Source organism: Hippoglossus hippoglossus, chromosome 6 (assembly GCF_009819705.1).
Source record: "Hippoglossus hippoglossus isolate fHipHip1 chromosome 6, fHipHip1.pri, whole genome shotgun sequence".
NCBI lineage: Eukaryota > Metazoa > Chordata > Actinopteri > Pleuronectiformes > Pleuronectidae > Hippoglossus > Hippoglossus hippoglossus.
This window is the reverse complement of record NC_047156.1, coordinates 8,445,803-8,464,568: the sequence shown is the minus strand read 5'-3', so window position 1 is coordinate 8,464,568 and position 18,766 is coordinate 8,445,803. Positions and strand designations below refer to the sequence as shown.

At 44.7% G+C, this 18,766-nt stretch overlaps 1 protein-coding gene across 1 annotated transcript; it reads right to left on the bottom strand.

The window, feature by feature from the left end:
- Positions 1 to 16,641: 16,641 nt before the first annotated feature.
- On the bottom strand, positions 16,642 to 18,321 carry ascl1b (achaete-scute family bHLH transcription factor 1b). The gene has a single exon (XM_034589082.1). The coding sequence runs from the start codon at positions 18,094 to 18,096 to the stop codon at positions 17,503 to 17,505; it is 594 nt and encodes a 197-aa protein (XP_034444973.1). The 5' UTR covers positions 18,097 to 18,321; the 3' UTR covers positions 16,642 to 17,502.
- Between the last annotated feature and the right edge of the window lie 445 nt (positions 18,322 to 18,766).

The window sequence follows — 18,766 nt, the reverse complement described above, 5'->3', positions numbered from 1 at the left end:
CTCATTTTGTGGAGGGGTAGAGCATCACCCAAGGAGGAAACCATACATTTTCAGATCAGGGGGCGGACCCAGGATTTGTTTTCCTCTTTATTTAAAGCTAGGGTTGGTAATCCTGGAAACGCTAACAAGGGCAGGCTACTTTGACAAAATGCAACCGATATACGTCACACCCCCTCCCATTGTCCCTCCTGTCATAGCTACACCTCCAAAACACATGAACATGCACCGCCTAACAAATGCTCGAAGCCGTCTTTTCAGTCACTCGCTCGCTCTGTCTATCTCTCTGCTTCAGCGGTGTATGCCCCCCCGATCACTCTCATGCTCAGGGAGAATATGGGCAGATGACATGAATGCGAAAGGTTGGTTAATGAGTTAATTGGCCATTGGTGGAGGTATGCGTCTTTAGATTTTTGCAGTATTCACTTTCTCTTTTCTCACATTTGAGGAATCTCAGCATCTTCTTTATTATCATTGTTGCCGTCTTCAACTTGTGCATCAAATTCCACTCTTCACCGTTCCTCCTCTATCTCCCTTTTGTGTCTCACCTGTCCCAAGAAAGCGAAAAGTGGACAAACACTCGCAGTCTGAGGAGCAAAGTTCACAGGACTGCACGCTGCTTTAAAGTGACACCTGCCTATGAGAGGGTGCTGTAAACACTATCTTTTACGTAGCACACACACATCATGGCCTCGCTATCTAACTGAAAATCAGAGCCACTGATACAGGGATTAAGACCACACGCCACACAGTGTCCAGCCTGGGCTCTATCTCTGAATGCAGCGATCCCAGACAACATGGCCCCTGCATTATCTTATTGGTTTAACATTAAGCAAACTGTGGCAGCACACCAGACCACCAGCTATTGGTTCCTCCTTGGCTTTTATCATATTTCTATTTACTCTGCTTTACTTCTGCTATCTTGAAGGGAGCCATTAAAGATGCATCTCTCTTGTTTTACGAGAGAACCAGAACAGAACATATGTGTGTGTGTGTGTGTGTGTGTGTGTGTGTGTGTGTGTGTGTGTGTGTGTGTGTGTGTGTGTGTGTGTGTGTGAGGTCAGGAGGGATGGAGGGAATTGAATAATAAGGAAATTTGTCTTAAGTGAAAAGAGTGGTTTAAAAAATACTCCCTCCATGCACATATTGTGTAATTACTGTCATAAATTCTAGTAAACAGGGTAAGTATGAAATAATATATGAATTCTATCATAAGTGGAGTACAGAAACTGTCTCTTCATTACAGCAAACTGCACATACACATCAGTGTAACACAATATACCAACACTGCCAGACTGAATGGATGTTTTTTTGGGACCATTAGTGGAGTAACTGGTCCCAGCAGGCAGCAGATGCACGACAACCTCCCCACCGTGTGACAATAGCTCCCAGTGCACGCTGTCCATCCATCTGTATTTGTCCAATACAGTAAAGAATCCCTGCAGGAGAAGCAACTGGCAATCCTTTGTTGTCTATTGTGATGAAACTATAACAGGAATGGATCACCAGGAAGACAATTCAACCTAATTCTCTGATCCCAAACACCAAAAAAAGAGAAAGGCCAGGACCGGACTTTGATTGATCAGGGAACAAATGAACCAGAGTGTCCCTTCCTGCTTTTCTGCGACTAACATCTGAATGGCTAACTTCGTTAATAACCGCGGCCTGCGGCTTCATTCCTGTCACAGTCTGATGGAGTGGCTGTTTTCAGCAGTTGACTCTCGTAGTGACCCGGAGGTTCATACATGCTACTGCTGCTGTAGGTCTTTGCTGTTGTCTCAGATGTGAGTGAATATAGACCCCCCCCCCAGCAGAGGTGAAAGCACATCACACATTCCTGTGTCTACAAAGGAGATTACCACTCACCTCAGTGACACTGAACCCCGGAGTCAAACATAAGCACACGTTTGTATCAGTCCCTGGAGCATTAAGTGACCTGATGCACTGACGTCTCTCAGTCCAAAAAAGATGTTGAGGTTAAATCAGAAAGGAGCGATGTAACATTTTAACATTTAGTAGTATAGACCAGTGTCATGTCATTGTAGCTGAGTGACGTATAGTTTCTAAATTAGAACTCCTGGGGTAATCGAGGGCATCAAACTCTCTCCAAACTCTTACGTTTTAAATCCAGAACAGTCTGAAAATAGTCTGGACTGATGCACATTCCTCTTTTGAAATGGAGCAATACATGGTTTTCGTAATTTATGAAATGATCTACATAACAATGAAATACATACTGTGTGGGAACAAGGGAATAATTTCAGGGAATTAGGAGTAACATTCTGTGGAGGAAGGACGCTGTCGGTACTTTAGAAGAGCACATACACGGAGGTTTAGATAGTAGATGCATCTTTTCTTTAGGATTCAATGCATTATTTGGAAATCTGTGAAATCTGTGGGAAAAAAAACTGAATAATATAAATGTTTTCAAAGTCCTATCTCACAATGTTTGATTGGATCTGCTCCAAAAATGTTATGGGTTCTTTTTTGGCCTATGTCCCATATTTCCACTGAGTTTTGTGCAAATCAGTTCAGTAGTTTCTCTGTAATCCTGCTGGAAAAACAAATAAACCAACAGACAGGAACGTCCTGAGTGGAGGTGATTGCTCTGTACATGACAGAGGAAAGATGGTTGACCAGTGAGTTACAGTAGCTTCGGCCATTAGAGGTCTCTCAATCAGAACAATAACAAAAGACCTGGTTTGATGATGTTTTGAAGCAGCGTGGGATCATGGGAGTTGTTCCCACCACTGCCGATTAAAATCTACATGACACGACTCCGGCGCAAATCATGTTCAAAGATGAGGAAATATATTTAAGTTTTCTTCAATAATCGGGATCCATTATGAGTTAGGGTTATATCTTTAAGCCTATGAACTGTTATACAATGAAAGAGAGTCAAACATTAAGATTGATGTATTTTCTGTAATAGTATTTATCATTATGTAAAATATTACAGCCTGTATAACCAAAATTGACCTTGTAATATCCTTTAACAATGGTACACTGTCATAGAAGCAAGCTATATCTATATCTATATATGTCTAAAAGCATGTAGAGACACAGACAATCCTGCAGAAATACAACAATTATTTACAACAGCACAATTATTACAGGCTGAAAAGAACAACAGCCACAGGTTGATGTTCTCGCTGTTTGCCTGCAGGATGTTAAACCCCCTGGCTGGACTCTGCCCAGAGACGAGGACTGGGAGTGGATAGAAGGTAGAAGAGGGGGAAAAAGGATTTCATCTTTTATTGCCCATAAAGTCTCAGGAGTGGACTCACTCGTGTGCAGTAAAAAAACGCTCGACACCTGCTGGGATGTTGACTTAAAATCTTTATCACCAATATCTAATCGGTTGCCTTCTCCCGCCTGATAAATGGTTTCATGTCGGAATTTTCTCCCTCTAACTAAAAGATACGCTGAACGCAGGTGTGTGTGTGTGTGTGTGTGTGTGTGTGTGTGTGTGGTTGTGTGTGTGTGTGTGTGTGTGTGTGTGTGTGTGTGTGTGTGTGTGTGTGTGTGTGTGTGTGTGTGTGTGTTTGGAGCAGATAGAGAGTATATGTGAGGACCAGTGCATTTATCCACCTATGGGTGACATGGTTAATGCTTAATCAAGTGTGTGTGTGTGTGTGTGTGTGTGTGTGTGTGTGTGTGTGTGTGTGTGTGTGTGTGTGTGTGTGTGTGTGTGTGTGTGGAGAGTACATTTCATTTCGTGTGAATCCAGAATCAGATTTTTAAACGTGTAACAGATCTGTAAAGGTGTAATGAGATTTGTACATGTGCAAACCAATCTGACACGCACACCTTGATTCTGAAAACACATTTGCAGATTCCTAAACGCATTCGCAAATCCCAGCACACATTTGCAGATTATTTTACACATTTACAAATCTGCTTATGCACATACAGACTGAAATACAGTTACACATCTCTCCACACACGCACACACAGACAGTCTAATATTGCTACAATATTGGCACCTTGGAATAAAGTTGTTATCTTATAAACTGTGAACGCAGCACACCTGCAGCCACATGCAACGGAAATTACAGTGAGTGAAAAGAGATTTGTGGTTATTATAAGGCACATAATTAAAATTGAATGAATGTGATGAGTCACTTTTTTCTTTGTGTTTCTTTCTTTGTGAAAGTTTGCCTCTGACCTGACAAGAGTAAACGGCTGATTTCACTTAAAAAGCCAAAGTGGTTGAAAGCTGAAAGCCGGCTGACAGTTTCTTTAGATAAACAACAATGATGTGATCTGTTCAGGTGCTCGGTGTGACGTGAGATTCAAAGATCTCACACACTTCAAAGTGTTGGGATTACACCCTTTGCCTCGTGTTCATCCCAAGAGTCAAATGACGAGTGCCGCCCGTCCTGTTCGGGCCGAAAACTTTTACCGCCAGCATTAAACGCCAGACGGGGGGGAGAAAGCTAAGTGCTCGGATCTAAATATTGACTCTGACGTCTGATGCTGCGTCCAGTTTTGCTTGACTGCTGTTCACACACCAGGACAAGATGATTCAGGATGAAAGCTCTGCACTTAAATTACAATTACAAAAAAGCACAAACAAGACACTGTGGAATCCGTCAACGCCGTTCACTAAGACTAAACCTCTTTTTTCACTCACTCCTGAATACAGCACCATAGAAAACAAACATCAACTATTCATAGAAGCAATCGTCCGTGTGCAGGTACAGACAACAAAGTGCTCAGGTCGGAGGAGCGACAGTAATCGGGATGTGTTGTGTCAGTACCACAGGAGCACGGCAACACTGTGTGGTTCAAGGACTCCAGGATACCCTGAAGGTTCAGTGTGTGTGTGTGTGTGTGTGTGTGTGTGTGTGTGTGTGTGTGTGTGTGTGTGTGTGTGTCACAGGTCTGACCACATAAACAACAACACTGTCAGTAGAACTAGAGTTTTGCCACACGCCGAGGTCAATGTTGCAGTGGCCCAAATACAATGTGAACAGACTCAACACACACACACACAGCGATAAAACACATAGTGACCTGCACCGTCTGAAAAGGTAAACTGCAGAAGTACTAGTGATGGAATGTAACAAAGTACATTTACTCAAGTACTGTACTTAAATACAGTTTTAAGTTGATGGATGGTTACAACTGGTCAAGTACAATTTAAATTTAATATTTACCTACCTCCATAAAATGATACCAACTTTTTAAATCCCATCTGTTTGTTGGCTGGTTTGTATTTGTTTGTATTTTGTTTGTTTGTGAACAAGATTATGCAAAAACCAGAATAGGGATTACAACAAAACTTAGTGGACTGATGCAGTATTGGTCAGAGACGAATACATTAAACCTTTGGTGCAGATCAAGGAATTTTATCACTTTCTTTAACTTTGCAGCATTTTTTGACATATTTTTTTCAATTTGTTGCAGCTTGATTGAATCTAAGGGGACTGTTGGGCCTTGGCGGAGGCATCTGAATGAATGCATCAGTCATAATAATCCAAAAGTAATGAATTGTAATATAATATATTAATCTAATTCTCTCAGAGGCTAGCATTCTGCAGGTTGGCTGCTTTTTACTTTTATACACTTCTACAATTACTGATTATACTTAAGTAAGATTGAATACACAGTCTGTGCTTATAATATATAAAGATAATTACCCCTATGAGCAGGTTATGTTTTGCCTGTGTTTGTTATTCCATATTCTGATCACACTGCTTCTTCTAATTACTTATCTTTAAATGCTGATTATGACTGTTCTCCCACTCAGTCATTAAGTCTATTAAAGGCCCACAAAAATAAATCACTCTCCCTTTCACTAGTCTAAATGACAGATTTACAATGTTTGAATAAAATCTCTCTTCATTGGCTTTATTTAAAAATTGAGCCAATGCGGCTCAGTTACTCTCCCTACACCCCCATGTGTTTAACTCTGTCATCTGCCACTAATGGGATTCTCCAAAAGAAAGTGAGGCAAAATGTATAAATTATAAGGCAGCCCCGCTACAGAGCAGGTGAGTACACACACACACACACACACACACACACACACACACACACACACACACACACACACACACACACCACACACACACACACACACACACACGTCTCAAAATGGTCAGCAGATAGGAGCTTTCGCCCGAACAATGGAAGCCGATCTGAGGCCCGAGCCAGCGCTGCTACTGCATGGATTCCCACAGGGGACAGTGGAGGGGGCGCAGACACATACAGATAGTGGATGACCTGATAAAAACACAGAGAGGAAGACCACCTACCAACAAGGCCACACAGGATCAGACACTTTTTTTCTACTAATTCATCTGACCCCTAGTCGGCTCTGTGTTTGTGTTGGTTTATTTGTTTGTTTGTTGGGGGTGCAGGGGGAGGGGGGGGGGGGGGGGGTGAGGTTACACATTTAAATGCCAGTAATAGCAGTGAACTCTGTTAGAAGTTGGTCTGGATGTGTTTATTTGGAAAACTGGGCACGGAGATTGTCTCGTCCCCTGGCATCAATGAATACGGCTGAAATAGGATTACACAGTGACTTGTCTTCATCTCGGTCCTCCAACCTTTCCCTTTTTTTGTGTGTGTGTGTGTGTGTCTTTTTAGAGTCCTGCTCTGGACCTGGCCTTTCTCTCAGGTCTACAAAGCCGCACTGATGAGCCTGACTGGCCTGAGCTCTTAGGGCCAGTAATAATCTCTCTTTAGGAGGCTGAGAGGGTGAAGTGAGCCATAAGAACCCTCTCTGTCAGCTTTAACCGGCCAGGAGAAAGAAAAAGTCATAATTATAGTGCTCTCTCTGGCTGGATTTAAATAAAGCTTCCTGGATGGGCCCCTATAGACACACACTCTCTCTCGCTCATACACACACACACACACACACACACACACATGCACTTCAATAGAGAGGCACTAATCAATCAGGGGTTACCCTGCCACGGCTTCATTGGAGCCCCTGTCTGAAAGAAGGACTGACAGCCCTCAGCCTCCCAGTATTGTCAGATGAGACTGATTAGGCTTCTGACTGACTACCTCAGCCACCAGCTAGAAAAGCGCCGGGGTTAAAGGGTCTCCATTTGAAATCGACGAGCGCTGAAAAGTTCTGGACACCTGCTTTTTAAAGTGATGCTTGTCTCCGCGGTTCTATCCTCTCTTTTTGTTATTTGCAATTTGAGGGCAGTGCAGGGGAGAGGGAGAGAGTTGTTTAAGAGAGGAAAAGGGGAGTGGGGTACTTTGTGCGTGTGTGTGTGTGTGTGTGTGTGTGTGTGTGTGTGTGTGTGTGTGTGTGTGTGTGTGTGTGTGTGTGTGTGTGTGTGTGTGAGTGTGTGTGAGTGTGTATGTGGCTTAAGTTTTGAAGGGGGGAGCTTGGCTGTGGGCCCAAGGCTGGAACAAAGAGGGGACACTCTTTACATGCATAGCCAGACAGAGCAAACTGGCCAGCAGCACAAAATACAAGGCACAAAAACACACTGAGAAGAGGAGAAACTTGAATATTAGACGAACCCGACCATCAGCTCGCTCCAACTACACAACTTTACATCCGTCATGTTCGGCTGAGATAAGAAATGTAGCGGGTGCTCTGCTTATTAGGCGTTTAGTTGGTGGCACAAGCTGCTCGGATTTTATTGTGTTTGCATTCAATATGGAGCTGTGTGGCCGTGGGTAAACGGAAGCTATCCCTTCTCAAACACCCAGAGGATGAACAAATACAGGCAATTAGTGCAGCGCAGCAACACAGAGACAGGTGGACATGAGAGGAGAGGAGAGGAGAGGAGAGGAGAGGAGAGGAGGAGGAGGAGGAGGAGGAGGAGGAGGAGGAGGAGGAGGAAGAGTGGAGGAGAGGAGACGAGACGAGACGAGAGGAGAGGAAATGAGAAGAAACAAGTGGAAGAGGGGATGAGGGCAGAGGAGATGAGCTAAGGAAAGGAAAGAAAAGAGGGCTGCTGGAGACGAGAGGAGAGAAGATGAGAGCTGAGGAAAGGAAAGGGGACGAGAGGACACGAAAGGAAAGGAAAGTAGAGAAGAGGAGAGGAGAGGAGAGGAGGGGAGAAGAGAAGAGAGGAAAGGAGAGGAGAGGGAAGAATAGTGCAGGAGAGGAGAGGGGGAAAGGAAAGGAAAGGAGAAAAGAGAAGAGCAATTTGGTTGATAAAACAAGCTAAATAAAAAGGTTTATGTGTGGATCTTTGAAGTTGTCCTTATACAGTTGGAGGTAAATCCACCATTCATTGCTTTTGTCTGATCAAGCATTTTATCTGTTACCTGCTTTATGAACCTCAACACTTCACATGTCACCAAACTGTATCTGTCACCTGTGATCGTCTAACCCAACACATCCTCAGTGCCATTACACTCCAGATGATTTCTAAAGGCCAACTTTTTTTTTTCCATCACTGTTATTTTTAAGGAGGTGCAGTGGATTCCCTGTTCTTTTATTCCTCCCCCCCCCCCCCCCACCCCCCTCTGAAATCAGCTTAAATCTCCGCAACGATTTCGCCCTTTCTAAAGGAGAGCTACTCCATCAGTGAGGGACAATGGTATATTCTGACAAAAAGTCTGAGGGCGTAACGCCACCCTGCCATCACCGGGTTCCCTTCCATACAGCCTCCGCCGGTGACTGGTAAATGCCACTTTCAATCTTTCTCTTTTCTCTCCTCTTCCCTTTTCACTCCTTCTATTCCTTGCCCCTCAATGGGCGTGTTAAGTATTGTGCATTCTGGTGGGGTGGGGGGAGTCAGTCAGGATCATTAAAAGCAGGCCAAGCCTTTGGCCAGATCAAAATAATTAACTGGAGAGGTCACAAGCTAATGAAATGAAATGGGGGTCTGAAAGGAGCCCCTAAATGGTGCTCGCTAATCCTCCCTTTACCTTGTTTTAGGGAGGGGGGCCGGACTCTATACACCAGGGGCATCTCTGCTGATAATAGGTTGCGGGGTGCAGGGGGAACCTGGAACTATGGATCTGTGTGTGTGTGTGTGTGTGTGTGTGTGTGTGTGTGTGTGTGTGTGTGTGTGTGTGTGTGGGTGGGTGGGTGGGTGTAAGGGAGAGAGATGAACTTTTTTCTTGAAAACAAGTGAAACACTTTCCAGGAGGATGTGATCTTCTCTGGCATCACTTGGTGTTGTTCAGGAGCGGAGTGCAACTAAGTGATCAACTCGGTTCAAGATTTTAACTGTTTCTTAAAAGTTAAATTTAAAAAGTATTCTGCATTTCAAAAGTTGTGTTTTTAGCTGCTCAGAGTGGAGCTTATTTTAACTTCTCTATGTACAGTTGGGAATTTTCTTTCATCAGAAAATATAAGATAGTTGTTGATAAGCAGTTAATAAGAAGTAGCTGTCAAATCAATGTAATTACTATTGCCCAGAGGTGTTTTTAACCTCACCCACGTCCGTGTGTTTTAGTTTTGTACTGTTTGTGTTTGTATGTAAACAAGACGACAGTGTCTTTGATGAAAAATGATGAGTGTGCAATTTGGTGCAGATCCAAAGAAAAATCTAGATCTGGTGAATGTAAATGTGCTTTCATAAGGGGACTGTTGAGGAAGTATACCCTCTATTGAGTGTAGCAGTATATTATACTGTATATTTTACTATTTGGTGTTATTTCTGATGCTTTAACTGTTGATGCTGCTCAGGGTGGAGCCCATTTAAATTACTGGTACAGGTTTTTTCGTCAGTTATCCATAAGATAGTTGTTTATAAGTTGAAATAACTTAGGAATTCTATCTCTCAACTCAATGTAGTTTTATATGGACTGTTAAAGTCTAAAATAGTGAAAAATTAAATGACTCAAGTCAAAGTGGCCAAATTGTTTGTAGTCACAGTTTGTATGAGTGTAAGGAAAACAACAGGAGAAATATTATGAGTATATACAGTACACAGATGTGTTTATGTAGCTCTATGATGAAACTGTGGCAACAACCAGACAAATCTGAAAAAAAACAAACTCAACTGTGGTTTGAAATTACTATACCACCTTCGTTTATTCAAAATGCTTTTTTCTTTTTAATTCTAATTCTGCGTGTGCTTTCATGTTTCCATTCACAGTCCTTGCACACACACACACACAAACACACACACACACAAACCCCTTTCATGACCAGAAGCACGTTTATACACTGCTTCCACAGAGGGTACCTCTATTGTGTCGTGCAGAGATGTTTACAAGACGTATAAAAGAAAACAGTTCACCGTCTGTCTAAATCGAACAACAGGAGAATGGAGCGTGTGATTTTTTGAAGCTGAGGGCGATGCGTGTCAGAGGCTGATGAAGCCGCGCTGTGTCACCGTGAACAGGTTCTCCAGGGGCAGGCTCCAACCTGCTGAAGACCCTGGGACATGACTTTGTGTGTGTGTGTGTGTGTGTGTGTGTGTGTGTGTGTGTGTGTGTGTGTGTGTGTGTGTGTGTGTGTGTGTGTGTGTGCGTGTGTGCGTCACTCCGAGTTAAAAAGACAGCAAAGAAGAAGTGGTTTTCAGGGTTAAAGGTCAGACCCAGAGAATGATTTGATTTGCACACCAACCCACGCATACACAAACTTTAAGACATTGCAAGGAGTGAAGGAATGCACCTGATCTCAACAGAAGAATGGATGAGAGCGATTTAAACACACTTGCACAAAGAAGACAGCAACAGGCACACACGCACCCACCCACACACACACACACACACACACACACACACACACACACACACACACACACACACACACACACACACACACACACACACACACACACACAGAGCAAGCCCACACATAACATGTTTTTAAAAAGACAGTTAAAGGGAGTTACCCTTTTTTTTTCTCCTCATGTCAATATCACAATAAGGGCAGAGGAGGACAGTGTGGGTGAGGTTCTAATGAGCTGACAGGATGTCTGTTAGCCAACACACACACGGAAATGGATCCTCACAGAGTTCTTAAAATAGAGAGAAAATAATCAAGCAAGCTGTTTTGTTTTATTAACATATGAAAACCAGCACAGAGGCACTAATCATGGCAGCAAAAGAAGAGAAGTTGAGCACAAGATCGATAAAGGCCAGGGTCTACCACACCAGTCAGGACCACAGGCCATGCAATATTTGACAGGTCACAGGTGTTTCACATTTAACTTGTTTTCTTCTTCATATTTATCCACTATACTCCCATGTGCAATTTTTTTTTCTATTTATCCATGCAATAACTATTTCTGTGCAAAATCCATTTTACTTGGATTTGTCACATTATTTGAATATATCACTTTATTCTGTCTCTATTTAGATTCCTTGTATATACATCTTTTCACATATATTTTTATCCTATCTTGACATTTCACGCTTTAGCCTCTACTTTACAATCTCAATGTCTGTGTGTTACCTAAGTAGGCATCAACAGACTTGCTACATGTCATTGTACCAGGACAGTGAGAGTGAAGATCTCTTGAATTTGGAATCTGCTCCACCACAGCTTCCTCACGCTGCCCAAATTTGGACTTTATTGTTGCTCATAGTAACTGAAAGTGAAACTGCTCCTTAGTCTCAAACACGTCACCTGAGAAGTCGTTGAGTTACACAACAGAGGCTGCACCTGTGTTCTATTTTAGGCTATTATATCTGGTCCTAAATTCCTATGTGTCACTGAACATTTACGGTTAAACTAGCTTCATGTTATTCCTGGCCCATCGCTGGTGTCAATCACCAACCTCAACCTCATGTTGTGATTCCAGTCATCATCCACCTGTAGCTACAATAGGTTTTCTGCATTGAAAGGCATCACTTTGTCGCTTTTTTCCGCAGCAGCTCCCCCATTATGGTCCCATTATACCCTCTACTTTACCAAACCATAGATGTCAGAACCAGCTCTGCCCCCAGAAGCTAATAAAACCCCAAAACATCTCCCTCTCCAGCTCTGTACAAGCCGTCCACTCCAGGCTGCAGTCTCCCTCTGAACCATCATTACAGTCATTAGACAAGAATAAGCTCTGTATCACAGGAGTCCACCAGCATCCAGTTTAACCCAGCACAATTAGCACATCCATTGGAGGAGAATTACCCTGGAAAATGAGAATGCTCTGGACAAAGGAGGCAGGAGAGTTGGAGTTGAAAAAAAGAGGGTAAGTGTGAGGGAAAGGGGGAGACAGGAGGAGAGGAGAAATGAGGGAGGACAGGGAGAGATTAAAATTGTTTGAATTAAGTCCACGCTCGCCCCATTCATTTGGTATTCTGCTCAAATCAGGGCTTTTGTTCAGCCTGGCGTAAAGTAGTGTCAATCATCTCGACCCGGTTTTGTAGAATGGGGAAATTTATTATGAATTTGCTCCTGCAAATAATGAGGACTACCCCCTGCCTGCTCTCCCTCCTCCCTCCTCCTGCTCCCCGCGAGCCACCTCTCCTCACTCCCCCGAGCCTCCACCCCCATATCAATGCTTCAGAATAGGCAATAGAGAGTGAAGTTAGCAATCTCAGGGCCACTCGCACTCTGGACCCACATCAAAGTGACAGAGACGTCCAATCAGATTTGTCTTACAGGCATTACATGATGAATATGGTGCGGCTGTAGCACAAAAGCGCCTTTGTGTGTCCCCGGAGCAGAGACTATTCACAGCCCGCCACAGCCAGCCAGAGTGGAAGTAAATGGCCAAAAGGGCCCAGGCCAAAAAAAAAGCACCCAAACTTGTGCAGCACAATGGCCCATGCAAATCACAGCCCCCACCGCCTCCACCCTACCACACATCCCCACCTCTTGCATCCCTCCACCCTTCAGGCCTGGATCCTCCTCTGCTGGGTCGTCTGAAGTTTAGGGCCTATTCACTCACATACAGAGGTGTCAGTTAAAAGTGCCGAGCTGCACGCATTCAAATTCTCTCTCTCTCTCTTTTTTTTTTTTTTTTAAACGTTCACTGAAAAGAGAAAGATTTCCCTTTTTTTAAAGAGAGATAAAAGAAAAACATGAGTCAAATGACTTTTTGTCTGAAAGTAAGAGTGACTTGTGAGTAAGACTCCTGTTCAGCAGCCTTCGACTTGGAGTGTGAGGAAGAGTTTTTCACCACAGCTGGAGTGGTCAGATCAAAATGACGTGCAGGGGGAGATACAATTATTTTGCAATGATATTGATGAACAACATGCTTCATTAAGTTGTGTGCTGACTTTAACTTTGAAACATCTTTAAATGGTCTGTAGAAATATATATATATATATTGGATTTGAATCCCAGAAACTTAATTATCAATAATGTTTGGATTGTGATCTGATATTAGCAACCAGTATCCACACTGAGTGAAATAACAGCCTGTTGTGTTTAAAGGTTAGATACATTTTAAGGAACTAAAACTAATTATTACATGAAGATTGTTTGATGATTCTGTTGTGTATTTTATATATATTCTATGTAACCCTCAGGGAGACACGCTAAATGTTGTTGTACAGCTGTGCAGTGACTATAAAGGCATTCTTCTAAGAAGACTCTAGTGAGAAAAAGGTTTTAGTGCTGCATCCACAGCATCACACTTTGCATTGAGGAGGCTTTAAAGCTTTGGAATCTTATTATCGTGGCCCAGAACCAATGTGATTTGCAGTGTCTGACCCTATAGGCGGGAAAAAAGAATAGTGAAAATACAAGTGTGTCTATAGTGCCTCTATTAACCAGGACCTTACTCAATCAGTAGCCAGGGGGTCAGCAGATTTGTCTATGAACCACCTGCACGGCCCAGTGTTTGTGTGTGTGTGTGTGTGCGTGCGTGCGTGCGTGCGTGCGTGTGTGTGTGTGTGTGTGTGTGTGTGTGTGTGTGTGTGTGTGTGTGTGTGTGTGTAACTGAGTCTACTACAGATCAGTTCTTCAGTATGCTCTCTGTCTGTTAAATCTGTCTCTGCTTAAACATTAACACCTCTGTAAGCATTGCTCAAGGTTGTGCCCCGTCTCTTCATCCGTCCACATCGCTTCTCTCTCTCTCTCTCTCTCTCTCTCTCTCTCTCTCTCTCTCTCTCTCTCTCTCTCGTCATCCCCCCCTTGTCTGTATTTACTTTAATATATCTGCATCTTTACAGTGGTGGCTCAGTTCAGTATTATTCTTTGTCTGCTGTCTAATTTGTATGAATGGAGTGGAAGTCCTGTGGGAGTAATGTTTATGGTTTCATGGAGTAGTTTAATTGAGGTTAAAGTGAAGGGAATCAAGTCATTTTATCCTGAGAAATCAATTTGTTGTGGGTTGTATTGACTCTAAGAGATTTGTAGGATTCTTTAATATTATGAATCATTACATAATCTGACAGCGGTGATTGTAGACTGAGGGAACACATAAGACAAAGTCCGGTTGAACCTTTTTTGCTCTAGTCTGCACCTGTTGCTCTGCAGGTGGGTGTCGCTCTGAGCAGTGATCGGACGGACTCACATCAGTTCAGATCTCCTGACATGAAATCCAGTTGAATGGATTTCCCACTGAGCGCTCATTACACTCATCAACATTTATAAAATTAAACAATTGTTGCTTCAGTCATGTGTCCGATTAGTCGCTATCCTTGGAGAAAAGGGACAAGGGATCAACCATGAAGACGTGTGTATCCACTTCTGCCCCCATGTCATCACAGCTGTATGAAACGTATTCCCTTATGATTATATGATTTTTTTCTGGATAACCATTTTAATCTGGGCTGTTTTCTCCAGTTCAGATCAGTTATTGCTCAGATTAGAACAAATGATGGACAAACAAATGAGTTTGTCAGTTAGCTCATATTATATATGGAAGCTGGGCCAGTTGTATTTTGATGCAGAAATAAACACACACATGTAATTTGACTGGCATACATCACTCAGGGGGGTGATTTACGGTTAGACTGTTATTATGCAAATATAAGTCCTCCTATATATTATTGTCAAAACATAAAAGCAATAAAGGTTAAAGACGAGCAACGTGCAATTTACGCGCACACATGAAGAATGGACTTCTCTCTCTGGTTCATGCAAAGAGTCTTAAAAGCACCGTGCACACTGATGACTGCCTTCACAGCAACACATGACCTCTCATCACCCCCACTCCTGGCTTATTTCGCCCCATATTATAGTCCCCCGTGGTTTACATAGCCCACACCGGGGCTTTGCGCACGAATACGCACGCATAAATGAGCTGCGTGTGATTGTTCAGCATTGTGATGCGCCAAAATGAACATCACCCCTTATGCATTGTCAAAGTGAAAATGACCCGCGGACAAAATGACATGAATAAATCTCTCTTTCTCGCCTCTGCTCCTCCCTGTAGCGGAGGAGAAAATTGCAAATCCATCTTCGGAGGACAAGAGACAAGCGCTTATTTTCAGTTTGCGCGCTGGCCTCTGTCTGACACTGAAGGACGCCGCAGACACCATTTCATGCGTTTAATAAAGGAGCAGCGGGGTTTTCTGCAGGCGCCCGACGTGCATGTCTTTTTGAGTCCGTGTGACGTAGGAGGTTATAAAGCAGCGGCGTAATTAATGTCATTTATCACTTGTTGGAGTTTTGTCACTGGCTCCGCAGACAGGACTCACACATACGCGAGCCGTGGACCAATGAGAGCAGCAGCGCCTTTGTCACCGAGTACAGGCACGTGGCTCACACCTGCAGGCCTGTGTGTGTGCGTGTGTGTGTGTCAGAGAGAGAGAGAGAGAGAGAGAGAGAGAGAGAGAGAGAGAGAGGCACACTTTCTTGTAAAAAAAGACAAACCCCCTCACATTATTCAGTCTGTTACTTCTTGGTCAGATTCCAAAAGTCCAGCAGTTAGAGCTGTGCTGTTTTGATTTATTACTATTGCTCATATATTGTTATGTTCTTGTTATTTGCTTATAGCCCTTGTGGTGTCTTTTAGTTTTCTGGACGTATTATAACATATTAGGACTGTGAGACCAGCTTCAACCCCCCCCTCCCACTCCCACAGTGAGCACCAGGTGAAATAAGACTCGTTATTTCTCGCCCCGCATGCCTCGCTGACTTTGGCATCGGTGTTTATTTACAATAGATCTTCCATAATTCGCATAATGAGGCGCAAAGGCGCGCACAATAGCGCGCACAATGGGGCGTTGTGCAGCCCATTTCGCAGTAGATAGGCTTTTTGATTGGGATGTGTGCGCCATGAAAAACACAGTTGGGGATACAACTAGTCTACAACCCCCGGTTTTATTTAGATTGATCTTGGTCGGGCAATAAGAATTTTGACCCTACTCATTGTCTTGCTGACTTTCCCCAGGCCGTATTTCAAAGTGTCTATATCCTTTGAGTGGAGTGAATTGCACCCCTCCTCTCCCCCCACTGCGCTCCAGGCCCTCTGGGCTATTGGGTAAAAGCAGAGTATGCAAAGGGAAACAATGCAATGCATGAAACGTAATATTAATCTCCCCTGTCCTGAATGTGGACAAAGCGCAGTGGAAGGTGCACGTCTATTATGGTTATTGAGTGCTCACCCAGCTGCGCAATTTTCCCCCGTGCACCCAACCAAGTCGGAAAAAGGTCATGCAGGGGCTTTGAATAGAAGAGCAGCTCTCTAGTTTGCTCAATTACCGCCGCCACTATAACACACGCACAGACACACAGACACAGACACACACACACACACACACACACACACACACACACACACACACACACACACACACACACACACACACATCCGGGCACGAACTGAAGAACCAAAACACTGTCAAAGCATGTAATATAAATAGATTCATCTTTATTTATAAAACTTGTTTTGCACAAAATATATCTGTTAAAAACAAATATTTACATTTTCAAGCTACGGGAAATGGAGAACAAGTGCATACATTAATAAAGGTCTCCTTACCACCTATAGCTATTCATAAAAAAAACCTACAGTCTGTCACAGGTAGTAGCCTTGATATTGCTGTCACAACTGTCACAGTCACTCCTGCCTCTCTGTCAGCTGCTCCTCACAACACAAGTCGCAGTGGCTGTTGTTCGAGAACATTGCTTTGTTTTCGTACAAAAATATGTCTTCATGTTAAAACAATATGATACACTTTGTTGTTATGAAACGTAAATGTACACCATGACAAAAAAAAAAACAGTCTGTTGATGCATCATCTTTGTTGTGACGTGCACGGCAGCAGAGGAAGGCAGTGCTGCTCTGGTGAGACACTCATCCAACAAGTCCTCTGGAGCTGCAGCACCGTCTCCACACGACCTGCTGCTGCTGCTGCTGCTGCTGCTGCTGTGTCACATGGTAATTGCACTTATTCAAACATAACATCAACAGTTCTTTCCTTCCAGTGAGTCCAACTCCCTCCTTGTCGTGGGGACTTCAGGGCGACTATTTGTGCTCAATGCAACAAGAGGCTCTCTCTCTCTCTCTTTCTCTGTCTCTCTCTGTCACTCTCTCACTATTGCTTTGCTCCTGCAGAAGCAGCCCGAATGAGGGAGGGAGGCAACAGTTCACTTCCAAGGACAGAGGGCGACACTGATCTGATGCCTGTGTCAAGTCTATGTCAGCATTTCTGAGAGAAGTCAGCTGCTTTTACGCACAGACGCTGCTGTGTGTGTGTGTGGTGGGTTTGACACAGTCAGCCTCAGTACCTGTCGAACCAGGTTGTAAAGTCCAACAGCTCCTGTTCCTCGGAGCTCAGGGGCTCGTAGCCGCCTTCATCTGACGAGTAGGTGGAGTGTGGCGACTCCGGTTCGGCAGAGTAGCTGTTGGAGAGCGTCGGGGACGGCAGCCCGCACTGGAAAGCAGCGGACACGGCGTCGTGCTCGTCCAGCAGTTGCTGTAACGCCCTGATGTATTCCACCGCAGACCTCAGGGTCTCCACTTTGCTCATCTTCTTGTTGGCGGCGCCGTTGGGCACGTGCTGACGCAGCGTCTGGAAGCCCATGTTGACTTGCTTGACCCGGTTCCTCTCCCGCTCGTTCCGCCGCGCCACGGCCACGGGCTGCTGCTGGGGGATGGAGTAGCCGAGGCCGTTGAAGCTCAGGCGCCGCTTGCAGCGCAGGAGCTCCGGGGAGCTGGAGCGCTGTCTCTTCAGCACCTTGGGGTTCCCGGCGTCGGGGTGCGCGGCGGGCACGGCGCAGTCCTGTGCCGGGGCGTGCAGGCTGAGGGTGGCGTGTCTTTCTTTAAGTCCAAAGGTGAAAGCGGTCTGCGTGGTGGTGATGGTTGTGGTTTCCATCTCGGTGACAGTTGTCGTGGAGGTGATGGATGCGGGGGCCCGAGCGGCTGGGACGAGAAGTGGGAGGACGAGCGGAAAGAAGGGGGTTGGCAGTGCACAGCTCTCGTGTCCTTCGCGTGGGGACCGTGTGGCTAACTCTCGTCCAAGTCTCTCACCGCTGCTTTACTCCACGAGCCGATCTGACCCAAACTTTGGCAGCACTCCTCTTTTTCAACACGCGCCCCAACACCCACCCCCCCCCCCCCCCCCCCCCCCCCCCCCCCCCCCCCACCCCTTTTTTTTTGGGAGACGCACGCTTCGTGGTGAGGCCCCGCCCCCGCTGTGTGATTCTTGTGCGCGTCGACTCCCCCCGGGCCAGGCGCGTGGCTCCGGGAGCTCAATAAACAATCCCGAGCTTTCACTGCGCCGGGAGCACGCGCTGGGCTCATTTACATTCCAATGTCTCTAAGTTGAAGGCCCATTGGTCGATTCAAACGGGCTGCAACCGTGCGAAAAGAAAGAAAGGAGGAGGGGGGAAAGACAGAGAAAGAAATAAAAAAAAGAGAGAGAGAAAGAGAGAGAATGAAAAAGTGAATGGTTTGCTTCTTTGAAATGCCTTTTGAATTTGACAATGTACACCCCTGGCAAGTCTTCAAATTATCAGTCCCCCCCACCCCCCACCCCCTCAGCC

Coding starts and splice junctions, on each gene's coding strand:
- ascl1b (XM_034589082.1), bottom strand. CDS start 18,096: ATGGAAACCACAACCATCACCACCACGCAGACCGCTTTCACCTTTGGA.